Source organism: Cervus canadensis, chromosome 28 (assembly GCF_019320065.1).
Source record: "Cervus canadensis isolate Bull #8, Minnesota chromosome 28, ASM1932006v1, whole genome shotgun sequence".
In the NCBI taxonomy this organism is placed as follows: Eukaryota; Metazoa; Chordata; class Mammalia; order Artiodactyla; family Cervidae; genus Cervus; species Cervus canadensis.
Window position 1 is genome coordinate 45,076,702 of NC_057413.1, and position 24,534 is coordinate 45,101,235.

Below are 24,534 nucleotides of genomic sequence, written 5' to 3' on the forward strand. Positions count from 1 at the left end.
GTTCGTTCAGGTTTTTCCATAACACCTTACAGAAAAACCCAAACGAACTTCTTGGCCAACCCAATATTCGTAGCCCTGGGACCGGTATCTGGTCCTGAATCCTTGAGGGCATCTCTGACTATCTTCCAGTGCTCTGGGCATACATGATACCGTTTGTATGAACAGGGAGCTCAGAGGAGGTTGGAACCCCACGCTGGGAAAGAGCTCTGCAAACATTCCCAGACGCAAGCACCAGTACTGCCCCTAACAGAACCACGTGGTGGTGGCTGAGTCACTAAGTCATGTCTGACTCGTTTTCAACGCCGTGGACTGTAGTCCACCAGGTTCCTCTGTCCATGGGATTTTTCAGGCAAGAGGACTGGAGTGGGCTGCCATTTCCTTCTCCAGGGGATCTTCCCGACCCAGGGATCGGACTCTTGTCCCCTGTGTTGGCAGAAGCCACTGCTGAGCCACCAGGAAAGTGGTGGCTTTCCACTTTCATAGCCACACTTTATGATGTTCATTTGTCTCCCTTCCCCACCAAGCTGAACTTTTGTTTACTCTGGTATTTTTCCAGTTCCTAGCAAGGCACTTAGGTGCTTAACAGATATTAGTTAGAATGAATGAATGGGTGAAATTGTATGAATGAGACTGAGGGGCAGGGGAGGGGAGGGGTCCACGTTTTCAATTGCTTGTCCTCCAGGAGTCAGCTCATCTCCCCTCCCCCAGCCCCTGCCCTCCCCCGTTCTCTGAAGAGGTGGAATGTGCCTGCGTCCAGGATTTCTGTCCGGCTGGGCCGGGGCACATGCAAGGCCTTTTCTGGTGTGAGCGAGGACGCAGAGAGGGGCTAGCAGGACTGTCGGCCCGGGGTCCAGAGCGTGACCAGGCGCACAGGCCCAGCGAGGGTCCCAGGGCCGGCTTGCCTCCATGGGACCTCGAGGTCCTGCCCTCACGAGTGCCAGACGGCCTTCCTGCGGGACCCCAAGAGGAGTGGCTGTGGGGAGCTGCTCCCAGGCCGGGGGTTGCCTCGAATGGTGTGAGTTCTCAGCTGTCTGTCACTCTGGCGGGAGACCTGGAGGAGCACGCAGGAGGAAGCTGGGGGCACTTTTCCCTGCCACCCTTCAATAAGGCCTCTCCATCCCTGTGGCCTGCTGGAGGGGGCTCGGCTTCGGAAGCAGAAGGGGGTAAGGACGGGTTGTCACGTGTGGGGTGGTTTCCCTTTGGCCGGGAGCCTCAGGCCTCTGGCTCTAATGGGTAGCAGAGATTTGGGTGTTGAAATTCCTCCTCCTCTTACTTCACAGCTGTTGCTCAAAGAGCTCCCCTCTGCTCCCTCCCATTCTCAGCCCAAACTCTTGCTTTCTGTGCCCAGTCCGTGTCTTGCCAAAGCCCCCACGTCCGCTCACGGCTCGCGCACGTGTGGGCACGCACGCCCGTCCATGACATGCTGGGCATCCGGCCCCTCCTGTCTTCCTGGGCTGCTCGGGGACTCGTTAACTCTTACTCAGAGCTGCTCCAGGCTCTTCCTCACTTCTGTCCCTCTGATAATCCGTGCTGAGACAGTGCCACCAGAATTGTCCATCTGGATACTACTCAGACATAGGAAGGAACACATTTGAGTTAGTTCTACCGAGACGGATGAACCTAGAGCCTATTACACAGAGTGAAGTAAGTCAGAAAGCGAAAAACAAATATTGGATATTAACGCATATATATGGAATCTAGAAAGACGGTACTGACAAACCTATTCGCAGGGCAGCAGTGGAGACGCAGACATAAACAGACTTACGGACAAGGACAGGGGAGAGGAAGGAGAGGATAGCATGAATGGAGAGAGATGATGAGAGAGAGAAGCGTGGGAGCATATATACTACTGCATGTAAAACAGATGGCCCATGGAAATTTGGTGTACGACCCAGGAAAGTCAAACCAGGGCTCTGTAACAACCCACAGGGGTGGGAAAGGGTGGGGCGTGGGAGGGGAGGGTCAAGAGGGAGGGGGCACATGTATGCCTGTGGCTGATTCTTGCTGATGTATGGCAGAAATCAAACCAATATTGTAAAGCAATCATCAACCAATTACAAATTAAAAAAAAGTTGTCCATCCAAATCCCAGCTCAGAGCAGGCCTCTCAGACTCCCCTTTACTGTAAGCCAGCCGACTAATCGGCCAATCAGCCAACCAGCCTGGAGCTCCCACCGCACTCCCCCCCCCTCCCCTCGCCCCTTCTGCCTGCCCTGCAAGGCCTGTCTTTCTTTACCTGGTTGCCCATCTTGTTTCCCACCGCACCTCTCTGAGTTCTGTATTCCAGCCTGGTAAAAGGAACCCCCTCTGCCCCTCACTCACCTGGATGCCAAGTCCTCACCTTGGCACACCTTTGTCATGAACGGGTTTCTCAGACCCTCCCAACTAGCACGTGTCCACCTCTTTCCTCTGAGTTCTGGCTTCAAGGCCACTTCCTCTGGTGAATGTTCCAGACCACCCCGGCCAGAAGCCACTGTCCTCTCTCTGCGGTCCCAGAGCCTGGAACTCCCTCCCTCCGCCCCATTAGAATTCTGGTGGTTTATACACAGACCTCCCCAACAGCACTGTAAACTGGGGTGAGAATGGGATTTGATGTGTGGTTCATCTAAAGCACCTAGAAAACTGCTTTGTGCATGGCAGTCCCTTGGGGGTTGAGTGGATAGGTGGATGGATGAATGAGTGAATGAATGAATGCATGCATGCATACTTGACCCTGGTCTTGGAGAGCTACTATCTGCTTGTTTTCTGTCCTGCTGAGACAAAGAAACCTATGTTCTCTTCAACATTTCTCGAAATGAGAAAACCCATTGGAAAACCCACAACTTCCACACTTGCCCCCACTCCTGAGTCAGAGAAATGTCACTTTGGGGGACGTTTTCAGTTTCACTTTCCCAGCAAGACACCCCTTTCCCTCCCTCTCCTCCTGCCACCTTGTGGGACTGGTGGCACAGGGGGGCCCCTGAGGGGTGCAGAGGGGCCCCTGGGGCTGTGAGCATTTACTTTTGCTTTCTTGCTTTTCCCAGAGCCGAGGGGGAAACCATCATTTAGGCAGCTGCTAAAAATAGCTCCCCCAGTCCTGGAAAGAGAGCTTGCTTATTTTTGAAAGCGTTCCCGGCCCCCTCCCCAGCCCTGACTGTGGCTCACAAGACAAGTCAGATTGTTCGGAGTCCTGTCCTGAGGCCGACAGGGAAGTCACAACTGGGCCCCATCCACCGTGTGGCCAAGTGCTGTCTGGGAGGTGGACCTGCAGAGAAGCAGGGAGATAGGAGGGCCTCAGGCTGTCCATTTTTTTGTCCTATCAGAGATGGATCTCACTCCCAACAGCCTCTTAGACAGCACCCAGTGGGAACGGTATGGTAGGTGTGGAGTCTGGAGACCTGGTTTGGATCCTCAACTCACACTTTAACATCTTTCTGAGCCTCAAATATGGGAGGGAATCAGCGCAGTGATTGTGTTTACCCTACAGGAGTATGGTAGAAGTTCCAGATAAACCTTGAACATGGTAAGTATTCAAAGAATGATCATTATCACTTTATTATGATCAGAATCACTGGATTTAAAACACAGCACTCCTGTTTTGGGCTTCCCAGGTGGTGCAGTGGTAAAGAATCTCCCTGCCAATGCAGGAAGTGCAAGAGACTCAGGTTCCATCCCTGGGTTGGGAGGATCCCCTGGAGGAGGGCATGGCAACCCACTCCAGTATTCTTGCCTGGAGAATCCCATGGATAGAGGAGGCTGGAGGGCTGTAGTTCATAGGGTCACACAGAATCGGGCATGACTGAAGTGACTTAGCACGCACGCACGCACTCACTTCTGTTTTAGTGGGTAAGACAGGGTGCATGATGAGCCAGTATGCTAACTAAGTTAAACCATATGAAATGTATGGTTTTGTGGGTTAAAAACAATTGAGCAGTCAGTTACATACGATTTAAGCTAATAACACAGGGATCAGTACACTTTCTGTAAAAGGCCAGGTAGGAAATATTTTTGGCTTTGTGGGCCCTAGGGTCTCTGTTGAATAAAGTGTTTATAGATGATGAGCGAGTATAGTTGTGTTGTTGTTGTTTTTAACTTTCATTGGAGTATGGTTGCTTGTAGCTGTGCTTTAATCAGACTATTTCCAAACACAGGCTGCAGTTGGATTTGACCCCCACAGTATTTGCCCACCCCTATGTGTGGGCTTCCCTCATAGCTCAGTTAGTAAAGAATCTGCGAATATGTAAGAGCCATTCACACGGAGAACCCATCTGTAATATATACAGTCATATTGTAACAGTAGCTTATCTTTGTAGCTATTAAGTGTTTACTATTACTGGGTGCTATTCTAGATTCTTTACAAATATTAGCTAGTTTAATGCTTATGACAACCCTATGAAGTGTGTTGACACTTCAAGGACAATAATGACAACCCTATTATTTCCCCATTTTACAGATGAGGAAACTGAGGCTCAGAGAGCCTAAGTAACTTGTCTGAAGTCACATAGAGTTGATGGCAGTTGAACAGAACCCAGTCAAGTTTGTAGGGTAGAATGGGATGTCAGCAGTTCAGAATGGGAGCAGGGGCAGGCTTGTGAGGGGTCTTGAGTCTGTTTGCTGTCCGCAGAGCTTGAGGGGAGGGTCTTCAGAGACTTGAAGTGGAGCAGCTGTGGTATAGGTGAGCAGTGGGGAGATGGGTGGGCAGAAGGCCTGGGAAGTATTGTGGCCTGGGATGGAAACGCATAGACTCTTTGTTGGGAAGCCAGGTTCTGGGTAAGCTGGGCTTGGGGCCATTTCCCGGCTGACGCCCAGCGCCTCGTGAAGGGTCAGTGTGTAGGGAGGAATCTACCAGGGGAACAGGACGTGGCTGACATTCTTTATTTCATGCAGCCACTCTGGGGAGCTCTGGGCCCCGTTCCCAGACCCGGACCCCGGGGATCTGGTTGAGAGAGGAGGGCAGAGGAGCGCCGCCCCCCTCTCCAGGATGCCTGGTCTCTGCCAACAAGTCACGGCACTCAGATACCCTGTTGATTACCTTTGCCCATTAGTTTAGCCTCAGATTAACAGGCAGCTGGTCGGGACTCTGACCTCACGTGTTCTGTACTATTGTTCCCTCTGCGCCTTTGCTTATGCCCTTGCCAGGAATGCCTTTCCCACCCCTAGCACCCTTCCTTAATTCTCTTCTCTCTCTTTCAAGACAAGGGGGCATGAATTTGATCTTTGGTTGGGGAACTAAGATCCTGCAAGCCATATGGCCAAAATAAGAAAAGAAAGAAAGAAAAAAGAATTCCCTGCCAGTCCAGTGATTAGGACTGTGTTCTCATTACCAAGGGTCCAGGTTCAATCCCTGGTCAGGGAACTAAGATCCCACAAACCATGTGCCTGGGCAAAAAAAAAAAAAAAGACATTTCTCAAAGCTAGCCTAATGTCACCTTCTCCTGGAGGCTTTCCCTGACCTCCTCGTCACCCCCAGGCGTACCAGGTCCCCTTTCTCAGACTTTCTCGCTCCAACTTTCTGTATGGTCACTGCCTCGACTCCCCCAGCTCCCCCACCAGGAGGGGTCCTGCTTGAGGAAAGGGACCAGACTGTGTTTACTCCCGCACCCTCCCCACACAGGTCAGCATCCAGCACAAGGGCTGGAAACGGGTTCAAGGCATGTGTGTTCTGGGGCAACACTGCTGTGCTCAGGATGTGGTTGTTGAGCAAGTTGCCTGAACTTTGGGGTTCAGGTGAGAAGGGGTAGTCGGGCTATTAGAGGGTTGAGATAAAGCACAATATTGTCGGCTCAGTGCCTGGCTCCTGGTTGGCACTGGGGCAGTGGCTAAGGGGAGATGCCACGGTACACCCTGCCATTACCGCATGTGTGGAGCTTGGGGGAGGGGATGGAGAAGAACATCCCAGGGTCCTGGCATTGGTTCCAAGAGCTAAAGGAAGGGTCCATGAGTCAGCTTTGCTTCTGTGACAAGAGCTCTGAACTTGAAGTCAGAATATTTCCTTGGGGTTCCAGCTCTGTCCCTTAGCTGCTGGCTGTCACTGATAAGCCCTGTAACAGCTGCTGAAGCCTTAGTCTCGTCATCTGTGAGGGGGGATAATAGTAATAACCACCTCACAGAGTCGCTGTGAAGCTGAAATGCGATGGCAGAGCTGTGAAAACACCTGGCCCAGCCCGTAGGAAATGCTCAGTCATGAATTATTGAGCCTAAAGAACACTCGAGAAAGCTGTGAGTGGGTCTCAGATCAGGACATGCCTTCCATGGACATGTGCCCTCTGGCTTAGTGGTCTGTAGCTTTAGAGTCAAACAGTCATGTGTTTGAATCCTAGCTATGACATCACTAGCTGTGTGTCTTTAGGCAACTTACTTAACCTCTCTGAACCACAGGTTTTGTCCCCCCGCCTTAAATAACTTTTTTAAATTAGTGCCTTCCATCTCAGAGCATGAGGGGTAGCTATAGCCCCGTGGCCAGCAAATACCAAAGTCTCAAGTACTAATATTGTTTTGCTTTCACTTAAGACTTAGGAGTAAGCACTAATGATACTGGAATTTTGAAGCTTTAATTAATGTAAATAAAAACTGGTGAGTCGAGGACCTAGGGGCCAGGGTTTGGGGTTAAAGGTTAGGATTTTCATCTTTAAAAACCAAATGGGAGTTCTGGACTCAAGTAAGAGGAAGCACTTCCTGGCCTGGGGTGGAATGTGGGAGGAGCGCCCAGGGGCGCTGAGGACAGCCTCTGGGGGAATCTTTGTGAAGGAGGTTGAGCCAGGCGGTATGGACGGTCAGGGCTAAGGGGGCCCTCGGAGGCCTTCAGTCCAACACGGACACAGCACGGAGGGGAAACTGAGGCCCAGAGGGGACAGCATTGTGGCCCCTGACCCACCACTGCCTCGTGACTCGCCCCGTCCCATGAGTTAAGAAGCTGTGTTTTCTTCACAACGTGGAGGATGTGATCATGAGGAAGTGAAGTCTGGTCACAACCAAAGGTCTAGAGGAGACCCCGAGAGAGTTACAGGAGGGCCCGTGGATGGCGACCCAACAATCTGACGTTGTAGGCCAGTTGGTCTGTGTTTAGGGGCTGACCGTCTGGGAAGGCTTTGTCCCCACAGGGATATGGGGAGGAAGCAGGCAGACGGGAAGTGTAGGGCATGGAGCTGTTGGTGTTGGGGAAGTTTCCATGGAGACAAAGGTGGGTGGTGGGGGCGGGGCGGGCATAGGTCCAGTTTCTCAGACCCAAGTCCAAGTCCACTGGGTTTTGTTCTGTTGTGGCTTCCTGTTCTTCGATATTGCTTCTCAGTTCTCCTCCATTGCTCCTCTTTGTAAAAGAGATTTTGCAGAAATGAATGGCGCTGGCCACTTCCACCTTTCCACTTCCTGCCCAGGGTCAGTGACAAGGGTTTATCTTTCCAACTAGACGTCACTCAGAGCCTGAGGAAGGGTCCTGACCCCTCTGGTCCAGGCTTCCCAGTTACTGAAGGCAAAGGCTGCTTAAATCTGGCTAAGCAAGTTCCTTCAACGCCAGGCCTCGACGGCCCATCTGTGCTCGTGGTTCAAACTCTGGGGAGGCCCAGTCTCACCTTGCCGGTCATGGTGATACCGAAGCCACAGAAGCGGTGTCGGCCTTCTTAAATGAATGTCTGGGGTACTCCTGGCATTTTACTTACATTAGATCATTTATTCTTCACTGAAACCGCATGAGGAAGATGCTATTGCCTTGATGTCACAGATGAGGAACCTGGGGTTCTTGGAGGTTAAGACCTTATGCTCAGGGTCACCCAGCTGGAAAGGGAGAGCCAGGAGTCAAACCCCAGTCCGTCTGACTTCAGAGCCTCTGCTGGAGTGGAGGAAGGATTAGAGCAGGGGTAGGAGAGAAATTGGGGTGGTGGGTGATGGAGGCAGTTCCCCCCAGTGGAGCAGAAGCAGGCAGCCTTTGGAATCTTCATACCCTCTCCTGATCTACAAGGGGCCTTGTTTACTGGAGCTATTTCTTTTTTTTTAAATACTATTTTGGTTTTTATTTTTGTTTATTTTTTGGCTGTGCCATGCAGCTTTTTGGATTTCAGTTCCTCAAACAGGAATCGAAGCTGGGGCTCGGCTGTGAAAACGCCAAGGCCTAACCACTGGACCACCAGGGAACTCCATGAAGCTATTTCTATACTGAGCCGTAGGGTCTGGTCTTCGCTGGGGGGTTGAGGGAGGCTGCTGGGGGTGCTGGGCAAGATGGGAACAAAGGGTACTAATGTGGGAAGAGACGCCCTGGGGAGGCAGTGACCGGACCGCAGCCTGGACGCTGGCATCCTGGTTTTCAGCCCCAGCTCTGTCCCCATCGTTATGTGGCCTCAGAGAAGACATTTCCTTCTTGGACCTCAATTTTCAGCTCTCTACCGTGAAGCTAGATGCTTTCTAGCTCAGGGCTTCTGGTTTTAGTCTTGGATGTTTGGAAGGGGCCCCAAGAAAAGGAGGAAGGGACAGACTTAAGAAGGGCTCCTGGGGAGGAGGACACCCTCAGGAACATAAACACTCGGGAGCGGTAGAGCAGGCCGCCCTTAAAAGGGCAAATATGCAGCGCGGCCTGGGGGTGGGGGGGAGGGAGGGTTGGTTAAGGCCCTTCTCTGTGGGGCCGGCACTTCCCGTTTGGAGGTCTGTGTCTACTTCTTCCTTCTTCTCTCTCTCCTAAGGCCACCTTACTCCTCATACTCGGGCAAGACCTTAAAATTATTTAAAGATAGGTATGGACCTGGTGCCAACCAATCAGGGGTCACAGCTATGAACACGGGTGTAAGACTGTCAGCCCTGCCCCTGATGCCCAGCCCCCCTCCCCAGGCCTGGAAAACTTGGTTCAGACATTGAAAAGCAAAGAAGAACCAGGAGGGAGACTGGGGCGAGAAGTTGAGGAGGTGAAGACAGAAGAGAGTTCGCAGGGACAGTGACTGCAGTCTCTGAGTCCCAGTAGTTAAGCCACCAGGAATCCTTGAGGGGAGCAAGGGGACAGTCTGGAGGTAGCGGAAGCAGCTGGCAGCCTAGTGCAGATTCCTGGCATATGTTGGCAAAGACCTGGAGCAGGCCTGGAGTTCGCAGGTCCTCCCAGATGTCAGCCATCCCTCCCGAGAACCCCGTCATGCCATCCAGCCCATCTCATCACACCTCTGGGACCTGCCCTTCCATGCTCTGTGCCCTCAGCAAAGCAGTCTTGCCCGCGGGACCTGGCCTGGACTCTGCATCAACATCCCAAATGGATGATGGGCAGGGGACCCAGGGAGGCCCACCCCTATCTACCTATGGCATTAGTGCTTTGCTGAGCCTGACACTGGGAGGCCAGGGTTTCGTCCCACCCACTCCTGCCCATTGGCTATCAAGTCCCCTGGAAAGCCTCAGTGTCTCCCTTCTTCCCTTGATGTCCTCAGCTCCCAGCCTGTTCCAGGTCTTTGCTGACAGAAACCAGGATTCTGCACTAGCCTGCTAGCTCCTTCCTCCACCCTTAGCCTCGAGACTGTCCCCTTGTTCCTTTCAAGGGTTCTTGATGTCTTAACTACTAGGAATCAGATTTCAATCAGTATTTTTTGACTGATTGATAAAGACCCCTCTTTTCTCTCTCCATGAGCACAGGTTTTTTCCCCAATTGACCAAAAAATATTATTGAGCACCTACTAAGCACAAGGCCTTTTATTAGCCGTAGAGGGGTGGGGGGTTGTCAAATAAGCAGGAGGCATGGCCCCTGTCCTCAAAGAGCCTTCACTGTAGCTGTGGAGACAATGTGCAAACCTAGAAAAGATGGCCAGTAGTACCAGGCAGGCTCAGATAGTGTGTTATTTAGGTATCCCTGGGTCTACTAAAAAGTCTTTCTTTTTTTTAATTGAGGTATAGTTGATGTACAATGTTGTGTTTGTTTCACATGTAACAGCAAAGGGATTCAGATAGTGTGTTATTTTAGGTATCCCTGGGTCTACTAAAAAGTCTTTTTTTAAATTGAAGTATATAGTTGATTTACAATGTGTTAGTTTCAAGTGTAACTGCAAAGTGATTTTGGTTATACATACATATGTATCTATTTTTTTCAGATTGTTTTCCCCTATAGCATGTTACAAATATTGAATATAGTTCTCTGTGCTTTACAGTAAATCTTTGTTGGTTATTCATTAATATATAGTAGTGTGTCTATGTTAATCCCAAACTCCTAATTTAATAAATTGATAAGTAAAGGGAAGGAAGGATCAAATCCCTTGGAATGAATAACCTAAAGTTTATATATTTAAAACATAATTCTTGGATTGTATAGGGTAATATTTCTTAATATCTTTGAAAAATAATCCTTAGAAAAATTTTTTTAAAGTTCTATATTCAAATACATTTATTAATGTAACAATATATTTGTTCTTTTTTAATGTAGCAATATGGTTGATTCATTCTTTTTCTTAACATATGCATGTATCTATTCTCTTTCAAATTCTTTTCCCAATTAGGTTGTTATAGAATATTGAGCAGAGTTCCCTGTAATATATAGTAGGTCCTTGATGGTTATCCATTTTAAATACAGCAGTGTGTACATGTCAGTTCCAAAATCCCTAACTATTCCTTCCTCTCCTCCCCCAACCATAAGTTCATTCTCTAAGTCTGTGAGTCTACTTCTCTCTTTTAAATAAGTCCATTTGTATCATATTCTAGACTCTGCATGTAAGTGATATATGATATTTCTCTGTCTGACCTCAGTCAGTATGACAATCTATAGACCCATCCATGTCCCTGCAAATGGCATTACTTTATTCTTTTTAATGGCTGAATAATATTCCATTGTAGATATGTACCAAATACATTTAATAAATGCTAGCAAACATTTAAAATGTCTGTCACAAAGTTAATAAAGATAAAGTAGGGACTTCCCTGGTGGTTCAGTGGTTGAGACTTCACTTTCCAATGCAAGGGGTGTGGGTTCAATACCTGGTGGGAAAACTAAGATCCCAGATGCTTTGAGGTGCACCTCCCCAAAAAAGAGATAAAATGGAATCAATAAAAACACCTCTTGAATGATGAGTAACATGCATCATGCCTTATATGGGAGGCTAGCTCAGATGACTAACTTATTAGCTAGTTTGTTAGGGTTTAGGAGATAAAGCAGTGTTCTCCTTGAGTTACCTTGGGTTCACTAGGAACAAGTTATGTCACAGTTATCTTTTTTCGATAAGGTTCTAGAACTTGGTTCAAGGGAATGCCTTATATTTGACATATTTGGAGCTTCCCCAAGGATGCAGGAAACAATCTCCTGTGGTGTCCTTAGGAAAAGAGGGCAGGGACTTCCCTGGTGGTCCAGTGGTTAAGACTTTATGCTTCCAATGCGGGGACACAGGTTAAATTTCTGGTGGGGGAACTAAGATCCCACATGTTGTGCAGTGCGGCCAAAAAGAACAAAAAAAAAGAAAGAGGGCTATATCAGTGCATGGGGTTCAAAGCTGGTTGAAGGACTGTCCCCTGAGAGTGTTAATGACTAGTTTTTTGGCATTCCCAGACAAGGAAGCTGTGTCATCTGGGTTTGTCTGTGTCCTTGTTGTGGTCAACATTTAGAGCAATGATGTAACTAAAGGCCAGGGGGACATTCTGATCATTCCGTTAATGACCCAGATAGAGGAGAAACAACTTAAAAATACCTTGACCCCTTTGGGTATATTACCCCAAGCACTGAAAGCAGGGACACAAACAGATATTTGTACACGTTGGTAGCAGCTTTCTTCACAATAGCCAAAAGGAGGAAGCAACCCCAGTGCCTGGCAACAGATGAATGGATAAACAAAATGTGGTCTCTGCATACAGTGGAATATTATTCAGCCTTAAAAAGGAAGGAAATTCTGCTACAGCTTGTATGAACCTTGAGGACATTATGCCAAGTGAAATAGGCCAGTCCCAAAGAGACAACTGTTGTAGGATTCTACTCATATGAGATACTGAGAGTTGTCAGAGTCTTAGAGACAGAGAGTACAGTGGTGGTTGCCAGGGGCTGAGGGGAGAGAGAAATGGGAAGTGATTGTTTAATGAGTACAGAGTTTCTGTTTTACAAGATGGAAAAAGTAATAGAGGTGGATGGTGGTGATGGTTGCCGAGCAATGTGAATGTATTTAATGCCACTGAACTATACGTGTGAAAAATGGTAAGATAGTAAACTGCATGTTATATGCATTTTACCCACAATTTAACAAAATCTTGTCCCCAAACCTGTGATTTATCACAGATATTACAAATAAAGGTAGAATTTGATTTATATTCAAAAATTAAGATACAAAAGCGTGGGGAGAGTATGTTGAGCAGCAGTGTGGTGGGTAAACAGTGGTGTTTCTGCTGAACCCACTTAGATCTGAAACCGTGTTTTGGAAACATTGGTCAAGGATCATTTGGCCCGTTCAGGAAGCCCATGTGTGGATAATTGGACTTAATCCATCTGGAAGCTATGTGGCCTCAATGACTAGGGCCAGCGTTCATCCTTAGGCTGGTCATCATAGAACAAGGTTTTCCCAGAGGGAAACCAAACACTCAATCCTTTCTGCTCCAGTGCCCACCCATCTCTTGGGTCTCTCAGTTCCGGGCTTTCACCATAGTGGTGTCCTCTGTTCTCAGTCTGCATGGAAAGCAGATTTGACCAGATTCCCATCACTCTTGGTTGAATACCATTCCAATGATCAGCCCCATTTCTTTACCCAGGGTTCACTCTAACGGCTTCCCCAGGTCACCCCTTCTTCTGGATGGATGGGTAAACCCACACTCTATTGATATTTCACATTCATCCAGACATGCCTGGCTACAGCCGACTGGGAAGAAAGCTGTGCAAGCCTTCCATCCTCTGCTCCCATGGAGGCCTGCACTGCAGAAGCCCAGCCATGTGATTAGCTCAGGGTCTCCCCCGCCGTCCGACTTCAGCCCTTCCCTCCCCATTGGATGATGCTTTAAAGCAGGTATCCCCAGACCCTGGATTAATCACATGAGTAAGGAAGCCATGCTGGAAACTGGTCTGCCCATGGACAGAGAACAGGATTTCGATCTGTACAGTCAGAGGTGGGTAGGCTGAGTGCCAGCTCTGCCCTGGAAGTCACATTCTGTGACTGCAGCCCTCCCATCTTCTCTCAGGGCACAGAGGGAGAATCTGGAAGTGTTTGCAGCTGTGGGAGAAAGTAGGAGCTTGGCTGTGGGGTCAAAGGCCCCTGAGAGTTGGCCAAAGAAGTTATGGTGGCAGAGTGGCCACATCCTGGCCCACCTGGCTGCCAGGCCTGACCACTCTGTCCTCTCTGTTCTACCCAGATCACGATGAGGACCTAGGGCATCTGCCTGCAGACTGTCCCCCTGGCCTGCAGTGACCATGGCCCCCCGCAAGAGGAGCCGCCATGGCCTGGGCTTCCTGTGCTGCTTTGGGGGCAGTGACCTGCCTGAGATCAACCTCCGGGACAACCACCCTCTGCAGTACATGGAGTTCTCCAGTCCTATCCCCAATCCAGAGGAGCTGAACATCCGCTTTGCAGAGCTGGTGGTGAGTGAGGGGGCGGGGCAGAGTGAGGGGCAGGGCAGAGTGGGGGGCGGGGCAGAGTGAGGGGGCAGGGGCAGAGTGAAGGGGCGGGGCAGAGTGGGGGGCAGGGCAGAGTGAGGGGCGGGGCAGAGTGAAGGGGATGGGGCAGGGTGAGGGGCGGGGCAGAGTGGGGGCGTGGCAGGGTGAAGGGGGTGGGGCAGAGTGAGGGTTGTGGCAGACTGACGGGCGGGGCCGGGTGGGCTTGGCCATGGATTGGCAGGCCCCGGCTGGAGCAGGAGGAGCCAGACAGAGGACGGGGGCCTGTGTGCCAGGATCTTCACCTGCTGAAACTCTGCTTTTGGCTGAGACTGGTCCCAGAGCACCTCAGCTGTGGGGGAGAAACAGTCAGCACTGGGGTGGACACCGTGAAGCCTGTCCCCAGAAGATGGTCCTTCATCATATGTCCACTGGCCTCTAGACCTCACCAGGCAGCGGTAGGCTCCCATGAGAGGAGCAGGTGCAGACTTTGTGAAGTCGGCACCGAGGAGCCTCAGAGAACATCAGAGCGCTTGACACCTTTTTCTCATCTGCTGGCTGGAATTTCCCCGGGATCCTCTTATCTCAGACATAAGAGACAGGGTGGATTCTGTAGGCAGATTCTGGGCACCTCGGAATAGGGGATTTTTAAAAAACTTTTAATTTTGTACTGGAGTATAGCCGATTAACAGTGTTGTGATAGTTTCAGGTGAATAGCAAAGGGACTCACCCATACATATGCTAGTGTCCATTCTCCCCCAAACTCCCCTCCCATCCAGGCTGCCATGTAACATTGAGCAGAGTTCCATGTGCGATACAGTCCTTGTTGGTTATCTACTTTAAATATTGCTGTGTGTACATGTGCATCCCAAACTCCTTAACTATCCCTTCCTCCCATCATCCTTCCCCCTGCCGCCTGCTCCAGCAACCATAAGTTTATTCTCCAAGTCTGTGAGTCTCTTTCTGTTTTGTAAGTTCATTTGTATCATTTCTTTTTAGATTTAGGGGATGGTTTTTTAAATTGAAGTATAGTTGATTTACAATGTTGTGTTAATTTCTGCTATACAGTAATGTGATTCAGTTGTAACTATATACACCTTCTTTTTTGTATTCTTTTCCATGGTGGTTTATCACAGGATATTGAGTATGGTTCTCTGTGCCGTGCAGTAGGACCTTGTCATTTATGCATCCTATATATAATAACTAGCATCTGCTAACCCCAACCTCCCGCTCCACCCCTCCTCCAACCCTCTCCCCCTTGGCAATCAAATCTCAGATTAAGGGATGATTGACTAGAAATAGGGAGGTAGAGACGTCTGTAAGACACCTGGAACGCGGGTTGGGACTGGGATGATAACACCCCTTGTCTAGCCTGGGACAGACAGACCTCTGTCATTCATACTGGCGGCAGCTCTTCCGGATTCTCTGTGATACCCATTCAGATCACAGCAGCACCCTGTGTGTGAAACATCCTGTTCTGACCACAAAGAGACAGAACAGGAAGAAGGCATGATTCTTCTCTTTGGAGGTCTGGTGGTGAGACAAAGCCTGCACACCAAAGAAATTCCCAGACGGGGGAGCAGGATCCGTGGCCATTACTCGGGCCTGAACCCCCGGGAGAGAGACCCGTAAACACGGGGTCATCTACCATCAGCTCTCAGTCACTCATTCTCATGGCTGGCCTGCAGAGAAACGGTACAACATGATTGGAATGGGGTTTCCTACTTGGATTCAGTCATGGATGAATCTGATGAAGACAATCCAGCTCTTCAAAGCATAGGACCACTGTAAGATGGGGCCATGCCTGTGGTGAGAAAAAATGACCCACCTTCCTTACCACATCAGGTTCAGAAAAACTCACTGTCCTGAGTTATGCCTTTCCTCCAAGTGGAGCCAGGGGTGGGAGATAGGAAATGGCAACCCACCCCAGTATTCTTTCCTGGAAAATCCCATGGACAGAGGAGCCTGATGGGCTACAGTCTATGGGGTCACAAAGAGTTGGACACGACAGAGTGACTAAGACTTTGCTTATATAGAATAATATTTGGAGCCTGATCCGTGTTTGTCAGTCCTGCTAAGATCAATATTTCACTCAAATACTGCTAACACCATTTTCCACATTAATTAGTTCTTCAGTTTTCTATGGACACCAGTGGATGTCCTGCAATGCAGCTCCATTCTGACACTTACTGCCCAGAGTTAGCACAGACCCCACAGGTTAAGGGCTCAGATCCACAAGACTGCCCCTTACATCACACACCCATCAGAGGTGGTGGGTCCCAGGTTTCCTATGCTTCTGTCCAACGTGGCTACAAACCAGGAGTCCCCACGATCTCCTCTGCAAGCTTGGTAATTTGCTAGAACTGCGGACAGAACTCAGAAAACACTTTGTGTACTGTTACCAGTTTAGTATAAAGGAGATGATAAAGAATACAAGTGAACAGCCAGAGGAAGGCATACGGAGTGTAAAGCCCAGAAGGGTAAGGTTCCTGTCCTAAGCCCAGGAGCATCTGTCCCTGTGGGATTCGGGGTGTCCCACCCTACCATCATGTGGATGCATGCACCCACCCAGAAGCTCTCTGAGCCTTGCCATTTTAGAGGCTTTTGTGGTGGTTTCAGCAAGATAGATTTTTTTCCCACTTTTTATTTTATATTGTAGTATAACTGATTATGGGGCTTCCCTGGTGACCTTGGAAGAAAAGCTATGACAAACCTAGACAGCATATGAAAAAGCAGAGACGTTACTTTGCCAACAATGGTCTGTGTAGTCAAAGCTATGGTTTTTCCAGCAGTCATGTATGGATGTGAGAGTTGGACCATAAAGAAGGCCAAGTGCCAAAGAACTGATGCTTTTGAACTGTGGTGTTAGAGAAGACTCTTGAGAATCCCTTGGACTGCAAGGAGATCAAACCAGTTCATCCTAAAGGAAATCAGTCCTGAATATTCATTGGAAGGACTGATGCTGAAACTGAAACTCCAATACTTTGGCCACCTGATGTGAAGAACTGACTCATTGGAAAAGACTCTGATTCTTGGAAGGATTGAAGGCAGGAGGAAAAGTGGACGACAGAAGATGAGATGGTTGGATGGCATCACCGACTCAATGAACGTGAGTTTGAGTAAACTCCAGGAGTTGGTGATGGACAGGGAAGCCTGGTGTGCTGCAGTCCATGGGGTCAAAAAGAGTTGGACATGACTGAGCGACAGAACTGAATTGAATTGGTACCTCAAACAATTAAGAATCTGCCTGTAATACAGGAGACCCTGGTTCAATCCTTGGGTTAGGAAGATCCCCTGGAGAAGGGAATGGCAACCCATTCCAGTATCTTGCCTGCTTCTCCATGGACAGAGAAGCCTGGCAGGCTACAGTCCACGGGGTTGCAGAGAGTCGGACACAACTGAGCGACTAACATGCTATGACTACTGCTGCTTATAGCTAATTAACAATGTTGCCATAGTTTCAGGTGCATAGCAGAGTGACTCAGCCATACAGGTGTATGTATCCACTCTCCCCCAAACTCCTATCCCATTCAGGCTGCCACATAACATTGAGCAGCATTCCCTGTGCTATACACAGGACCTTGTTGCTTATCCACTTTAAATACAGCTGTGTGTATATGTCCATCCCAAACTCCCTAACTATCCCTTTCTCCCACCCTCCCCCACTAGTATCCATAAGTTCGTTCTCTGAGTCTGTTTTGTAAATAAGTTCATTTGTAATGGCATGATAGATTTTTAGCTCCATCCATAGCCCTTCCCTCCTCAGAGTCTGGGGAGTAGGGCTGAAAGTTCAAGGCTTCTAACCAAGGCCTGATCCTTCTGGTGACCAGCCCCCACCCTGAAGCTCTCTAGGGTCCACCAAGAGTCACTACAGTAGGAGAAAAGGGACTCCTATCACCCAGGAAATTCCGGCGGGTTTAGGAGCTCTATGTCAGGAACAAAAGATATTCCTGTCAGTTCTATCATTCATGAAATTCCGAGGGATTTAGGAGCTCTAAGATAGGAACTGGGAATGAAGATCAGAAATATTAGGTTGACACTGCTATATTTAAAATGGATAACCAACAAGGACCTACAGGGGACTCTGCTCAGTGTTATGTGGCAGCCTGGATGGGAGGGGAGTTTGGGGGAAAGTGGATACATATATGTGTATGGCTGAGTCCCTTTGCTGTTCGTCTGAACGTATCATGACATTGTTTATTAATTGACTGTACCCCAATACAAAATAAAAAGTTAAAAAAAATAAAGCATGATGGCATAAAAAACCAAAACAGATTTTTTAAAAGAAGAAATGTTGGGTTGGCCTTAAAGTTAGTTCAGGTTTTTCCATAGCATCTTATGGAAGAACCCAAACGAACTTTTTGGCCAACTCAGTATATTTCTTACATTATCCCAGTCAGGGACATCTTCCTGAGAAGAGTGCACGAGTTTTGAAAGAAGGACATGGCAAGCAGTGTTCCTTCCATTGGCCCTTTTAGTCTCCAAATATTTATTGAGCATGTTAAGTGGCAGGGTTTCTTACTAGGTAGTTTGGCAAAAAATAAGAATGAGTCAGGCTTGTCTCGTCCGCAGGCTAGCGTGAGGTATTGATCAAACAAATGAAAAATATTTGAGAGACTGACGTGTGCTGGGTTCCGTGGGTTGCCAGGGATTTAGTGATGGACCCACAGGTGCAGCCCATCCCCCCCAGGAATATGAAGTCTAACGAGAAGGCGGGTCTTGAACAGTATTGACACGTGTAGAGAGTGTCTTGAGAGGGAATGTTTTGGGGAGGGAGTGGTCTGTGGGAGTGTCTAGCAGAGAGCGTTATTCTAGATTCAGGGTCCTGATGGGTTCCCTGAAGCAGTGACAGATCTTAAAGCAGAGTGATGGTCAGGTAAGTGAACGGAGGTGCAGAATAATGCCCTTTAGTCCCTGCCAGAAGAAGCAGCAGATATGAGAGTCTCAGGTAGGAAAAAACTGGGTCCTTTGGGGGGTACCATTATGATGAGAATATCTGAGGATTTGGGATTAAATCCTAGGTGTGATAGAAAGCCACTGAAAAGGTTAAGCAGAGGTTTGAGGTTCTCTAATATACTTTTCTAAAAGACCATCTGGGGTACTTTATTGGAGTACCAATGGGCTCCAAGGGCACTGTGTAGACCATTGTGGGGCTCTTGGTGCAAATCCAAGCTGGGGAGGATGGTGGCTTGGACTAAAGTGTTAGCCGCGGACATGGGGAAAAGTGGACAGATTCAGGAGCCACTGAGAAGGAAGTATAATAGGACTTGTTGGGACTAATGAGTGAGTAGGAGTCAGGGAATACCAGGTTTCTTACATGAGGATCTGGGTGGATGGTGAGACCCTCAACAGGACAGGATGTGCCAAGGAGACCCAGGCTGAAGGGACTGGGATGATGAACTCAGTTTGCATGTGTTTGCTGTACATCAGTTTCCTCATCTGTAAAATGGGTTGTTGCAAATGTAATGAATAAACTTTAAACACTGATAATAGTGCCTGGCACGCTGTCACACTTACATGAGTGTATGAGGTACTTGAGGGTCATCAAGTTGATCGGTGCAAAGGCATTTGGGTGCCAGGACTGGGCGCTCAGGACACTGGGGGCCTGGAGGTACAGGCTTGAGAGGGTTTAGGATTGTCACTGAGTCCCTGGGAATGACTTGCGAAGGATTCACCAGAGGAAGCAGAAAGGGAGGGGAGAAGAGGCCCCAGGATGGTGCCCTGAGGGACTTCAATGCTGGGTGATAGGAGAGAGGAGGAGAAGTCAGTCAGGGGTCCCAAGAGGAGCATAGTGCAAAGCAGGAGGGACGGCCCAAGGGTGTGTTTGTTCAGGAAACAAGGAAAGAGACTCAAGAAGTGTGGATGGTCCACAGAGTCATAGGTTACCAGGGCTGAACCAACCAAATCACCAAGAAATGCCATTTGATTTAGTGGCAGAGACCACTGGTGAGCAAAGACAAGGGTCTAAATAACCAGAATACAAAGTTGAACACAATAGCTCTGGATTCAGGTAGGGAGGGGTGTTCCTACCTGGGAAGGGCTGTAGAAGGCTTGCTGGAGGATGCTGACTTTGAGCTTGGGAATTAGACCATGGGGTGGGTGGGCCAGGAGCGCAGGCTGGGTAGAACTAACTTATAAGCAAAAGCAGAAGAGGATGCAGTGTGTGCTAGGCAGTGTCAGGTGAACGGAACTCTTTCTTTAATTTCTGATTCTGACCACAGAAAGGAAATGCTTCAGAAACCCCAAGCAGGGTCTGGAAACATTCCTGGCATATGGGGAGAGTGGTTTCAGGGAAGAACTTTTCTTTAGCATTTGATCTACAGGAGTCTTTAGTTCAAAAAGCAGGTGACCTGGTGGGCATAGATTCAAGTTGTCTTTGTAGGTGCCACTCAGGATGGCAGCCGCTGGTCACATGGGGCTGGTGACACTTGAAACATGGCTGGTCTGAACCAAGATGGGAAATCCACAGCAGATTTTGATAACTTTGTTTGAAAAAAATAATGTAAAATAGCTCATTGATTTTTTTTTTAACATTGATTACATGTTAAAGTGACTCTATTTTAGATATTTTGGGTTAAATACAAGGTACCCAGGTGATGCTAGTGGCAAAGAACCTGCCTGCCAATGCAGGAGATGCAGGAGACACGGGTTTGATCCCTGGGTCAGGAAGATTCCCTGGAGGAGGGCATGGCAACCCACTCCAGTATTCTTGCTTGGAGAATCCCATGGACAGAGGAGCCTGGCGGGCTACAGTCCATGGGTCACAAAGAGTCAGACATGAATGAATCGACTTACCACACATTATTAAAGTTAATTTCAACTATTCCTCTTTAATTTTTTAATGTGACTGGAAAAATTTTTTAAAAATGTGGCTCATATTTCTATTGGACAGGTCAGATCTCTGTGAAAGAAAGTCTAGAAGGTTCTCATTGAATACAGGTATAGATATACTTAAGACTCTTGTACTTTCTTAGATATTGCTTTCGCTATCATTTTAGAAAATACAAAGATTAGTAATATGATGCTTTTTTTGGTCTTAATGTAAGTTTTGCTTTTATTAAAAAAAAAAATGCTTTCAAGAATCGTATTGAAAGGCCCATTATGCTTCCATGGCCCATTAACTTTGTTGTTGTTGTTGAGTCCTGGCATAGCTCATGAATCACAGGAGAAGAATTTTCAGTAAAAGAGCCTTTTAGGTGCCATTCAGCACAGCTAAACCTATAAAAATCATCCCAAACTACCTACAGAGTTACCCGAAACTTGATGATGTCAGAAACTTCCCAGTCCCACTCCCAGGGAAGTGTGAGTTCGCCGCTGGAGCCCAGCCTTGTGTGTGCAGGGCATGGTCTGCGTGGTGGTGCAGCTGGAGGGCTGTCTGTCGGGCACACCTCCACGGGAAGCAGACCAACACCTCCCATGGCACAGGGTGCCCTTCTTAGTGGGAGGCTGAGTTAGATGAGTTGCCCAGCTCCTCATCTTTACCAGCTCTCCTCAACCATGCTGGAGTCAGTGCTGGGGTTGGGGAGCCCAGAGACTTTCTGGGGGACACACTTGAGGGGACAGAGACTTGAAGGATGGGGGGCCAAGAGGGAAGTGGGTCGGGGACGTGCCTGGTGGTCCAGGGGTTAGGAATCTACTTTGCAATGCAGGGGATGCAGGTTTGATCCCTGGTTGGGGAACTAAGATCCCACGTGCTGCAGGGCAGCTAACACCTGCGCATGGCAACTCCTGAGCCCCATGCACTCTGGAGCCTCGGCGCCACAACTAGAGAGCCCATGCTGCTGCAAGGAAAGATCTTGCATGATGCAAGGAAAATCCCAAGTACCGCGACTAAGATCAGACGCAGCCAACCCAATAGTAAATTAATAATAAGAGACTGGATTGGTAGACTGATTTCTTTCTTTGTCCAGCCTTGGTTTATGGTGTTGACCAGCCCAAGAAGGACAAGAGGAAGAAGACAAGAAACTCCAGGCAGGAGGACTCGGAGCTTGCAGAGCAATGCCCGAGATGGGCGGGGACAGGGCCCTGGAGGGGGCGGAGCCAGGGGCCGGGAGAGGAAGGGAAGGAAGCCTGGATAGAAGCTTGAGGGCTTGATGCAAGGGGATGGGAGGATGGGGCTGTGCTTCTAGAGAAAGAATTGCCCTAGCGTATCTTTGAAGGAAGATGGCAGGCTGAGGAATTTGAGGAAACTGTAATTTCCTATAGGCTGAATATCCTAAGATCAACCATCTCTGGGTTTCAGACTTGTTTTTGTGTCTTTGCAGGATGAGTTGGATCTCACCGACAAAAACCGGGAGGCTGTATTTGCACTGCCCCCTGAGAAGAAATGGCAGATCTACTGCAGCAAGAAGAAGGTACCCTCTCTGACCCCTTCCATTGCCCCTCAGGGTCCACAGCACGGGCAGCCCTTGCTTCCACGCTCGCTCATTCATTTCACAAGCTTTTGTTCCACACCAGCATCATTCCATTCTAGGTGTCGGAGGAACGACAGTGAATGAATCAGGACAAAAATAATCCCTGCTCTCATGGAGCTTACACGCAGAGGGTTAGGATTCTGCTCTTCTGGGTTCCAAGAAGGGTGCTGGGTCAGGGAGATGCAAGATGACAAGTCCAGATTTCCTTTCTGTGCCTGTGTGCACGCAGGGAGGACGTGCCACCCTGGGCGGTACCCGGGGGCAGCTCTGTTGGAAGGACTGGTTTGGGGGAAGTGAATGGTCTCTGCTGGATCTTTAGCCCAGGCCCCGTGTCCCAGGCTGTGTCCCTGTCCCAGGGCAGCATGCAGGTCAGGGACACACATCAGTCTCTGCTCTCCGCCCCACCCCCCCCACCCCCCCTCCCCCTGCCCCCGCCCTGCATTAAAAGGTGTCAGTCTCCTGACTGCGGTCCTCCCTAGCAGGGCGGGCCGGGCTGCAGTCAGGACTGAGCTGGGTTTCCTCTCACCCCTCCACTTTCCCAGGGGCTGTGCTTTCTTCTCCCTTCCTCCCTCTCTCTACCTCTCTCACCTCATCTCTTTCTCTCTTAGCCTCTCTTGCCTCCTCTCTGTTGGGTTGGCCATAAGGTTCGTTCTGGTTTTTCCATAACGTCTTATAGAAAAACTCAAACTTTTTGGCCAACCCACTGTTTTAGCCTGGCTGTTTCTTTCACTCTGTTTTTCTTTCCTTGGCCCACTTTCCTCCCTGTCCCTCCACCCTCTCATCTCCCAGGCTTGCAGCTTCATCCCTTCACTTCAATGTACAGGTGTTTGGGAGTTGGGACCTGTTATTCCAGCACCCAAAGGCTTAGAAGTCTCCCTCCCGGGAGAAGATGGGCAGGTCTGGGGCAGTGTGGGACTGCTTCCCCTTCATGCTCCCTGAAGCCCATTTTGGCTCTTCTCTTAGTCTTTTTGCTTGGGATATTTGTCCCATCCTAGGCTTCCATACTGGGCCAGATCGAGCTTATAAAGTTGGCCACTCTTCTAGAATTAGAAGGAACTGAGGAGCAACTCAGTCCAGTTTTTTATTCTACAAAGGACGCAAGGAAGGCCTGGAGGGGTGATAGCCTCACCCAGAGTCACCAGCCAGCATGACAAGTGTCTACACTGACGCTGGAATGCCGGCCTGCTGAGAACCTGCAGGCTCTGCAAGCCACCATCTAGTACACTCAGTGCATTTATTAAGCAGCTGCAGAATACCATGCTCTGTGTCCCGGAGTCTTATTATGAGGAAAGCAGATCTTTAAAAAACTCACACTGTAGAAATAAAGAAGGAAAGGAGGAGAAAATGAATTTCAGGAGTAATTCATCTTCTCTCATGATTCCCCACTTTCCAAATCGATTTACGATGGAGATCCCTGATGTTGATTCCTTATGCAGCTAAAATAAAAATGCACTAAAATGAAAGGTCGCCTCTCACCACCTTCTAGACCAGACCGTGTCATCTCCCAGTACACTTTCCCACTCCCCATCTTTCCACATGGCACTTCCTTTGCCTGTAACACTTTCCCCTTGTCTTAGCCTCAGTAATCTTGAATAACTCAGCTCAGTCCTCTCAGACCCCCCACCCCATCTTCCCCATTAGCCTTCTGTGTTAGATGACCCCCACCCTGGTTTTCAGGGCCCACAATGGACAGTCCCACCACAGAGCACTGGTCACCCTGCCTCTGGTATTAGACAGGCTATTACATGGATGGCTTTTTGTTCAGTACTTTCAGGGCTCAAGCAGTGATTGGCATGGAGTAGATGCTCTTTAAATGCACATGGAGTGGCTAAATGGGAAGCCAGTGAAGGCAGGAAAGTGTATGTTTCATGATACATTTGTTTATGTGCTGTGATCCCCTCTGTAAGGCAGAAGCTAGAATTTGGGGGCCTCAGTTACAGGAGCCTCATGGCTTTAGGCATACAGCCAGGTGAAGTCACAGAGACCCAATCAAAGCAGGTTTCTCACTGATCTAAAATTTTAAGATTTAAGAAATTTAAAATCTTGGATTTTAGGAAACAAAATCATGAAACCCAAGTGGATGGAACTGAAAGATGCAGGGCAAAGTCCAGGCTGGCTGGCAGGCAGGTGGTTCATCAGGAAGGTTCTTGAGGAGGTGAATGCTTCATGCTAATTTGAAAGCAGGAAATTGGTAGAAAGCCAATAAAGGGGAGCATCCAAACAGGAGGGAGTGTGAAGAGCAGACCCACTGGCCGGAGGAGGGGTCTGAATTTTCAATCAGCATCAATGCTTATCCAGTCCCCATCATTCCTGCCCACCCCTGGGGAGGAGTTGAGGCTTTCTCTTGGGACCTGAGGGCTGGGTCTGATCTGGGCTCTGCCTTCTGGCTGCACAGACCCCATCCCCCACCCCCTTTCCAAAACCCAGGACCTTGGCGGGGGGTGTGAATCTCTTTCTCTCCCTTTTTAAAGTTACAATTTATTGAGCACCTACTCTGTGCCAGGCCCTACACCAAATACATAATATCAATCAGTATTTTTCACAACTCCAAAAGACCAAGTTTTTTAAAGGTCCAGACTGTCACAGACCGATACTATTTTATAAAATATAGTGAGAATGATATCAGAAAAAATGA

General features: G+C 48.8%; 1 protein-coding gene across 5 annotated transcripts in view; it reads left to right on the top strand.

Moving 5' to 3' along the window:
• Positions 1–24,534, top strand: part of DAAM2 (dishevelled associated activator of morphogenesis 2) — a 126,725-nt gene that overhangs the window by 62,073 nt on the left and 40,118 nt on the right. For all 5 annotated transcript variants that reach the window (XM_043450987.1, XM_043450992.1, XM_043450990.1 and 2 more), the window contains exons 2-3: positions 13,248–13,473; positions 21,750–21,839. In XM_043450987.1, coding sequence (XP_043306922.1) covers positions 13,306–13,473; positions 21,750–21,839 — 258 coding nt within the window. In that variant the 5' untranslated portion in view covers positions 13,248–13,305. The remainder of the gene's footprint in view (positions 1–13,247; positions 13,474–21,749; positions 21,840–24,534) is intronic.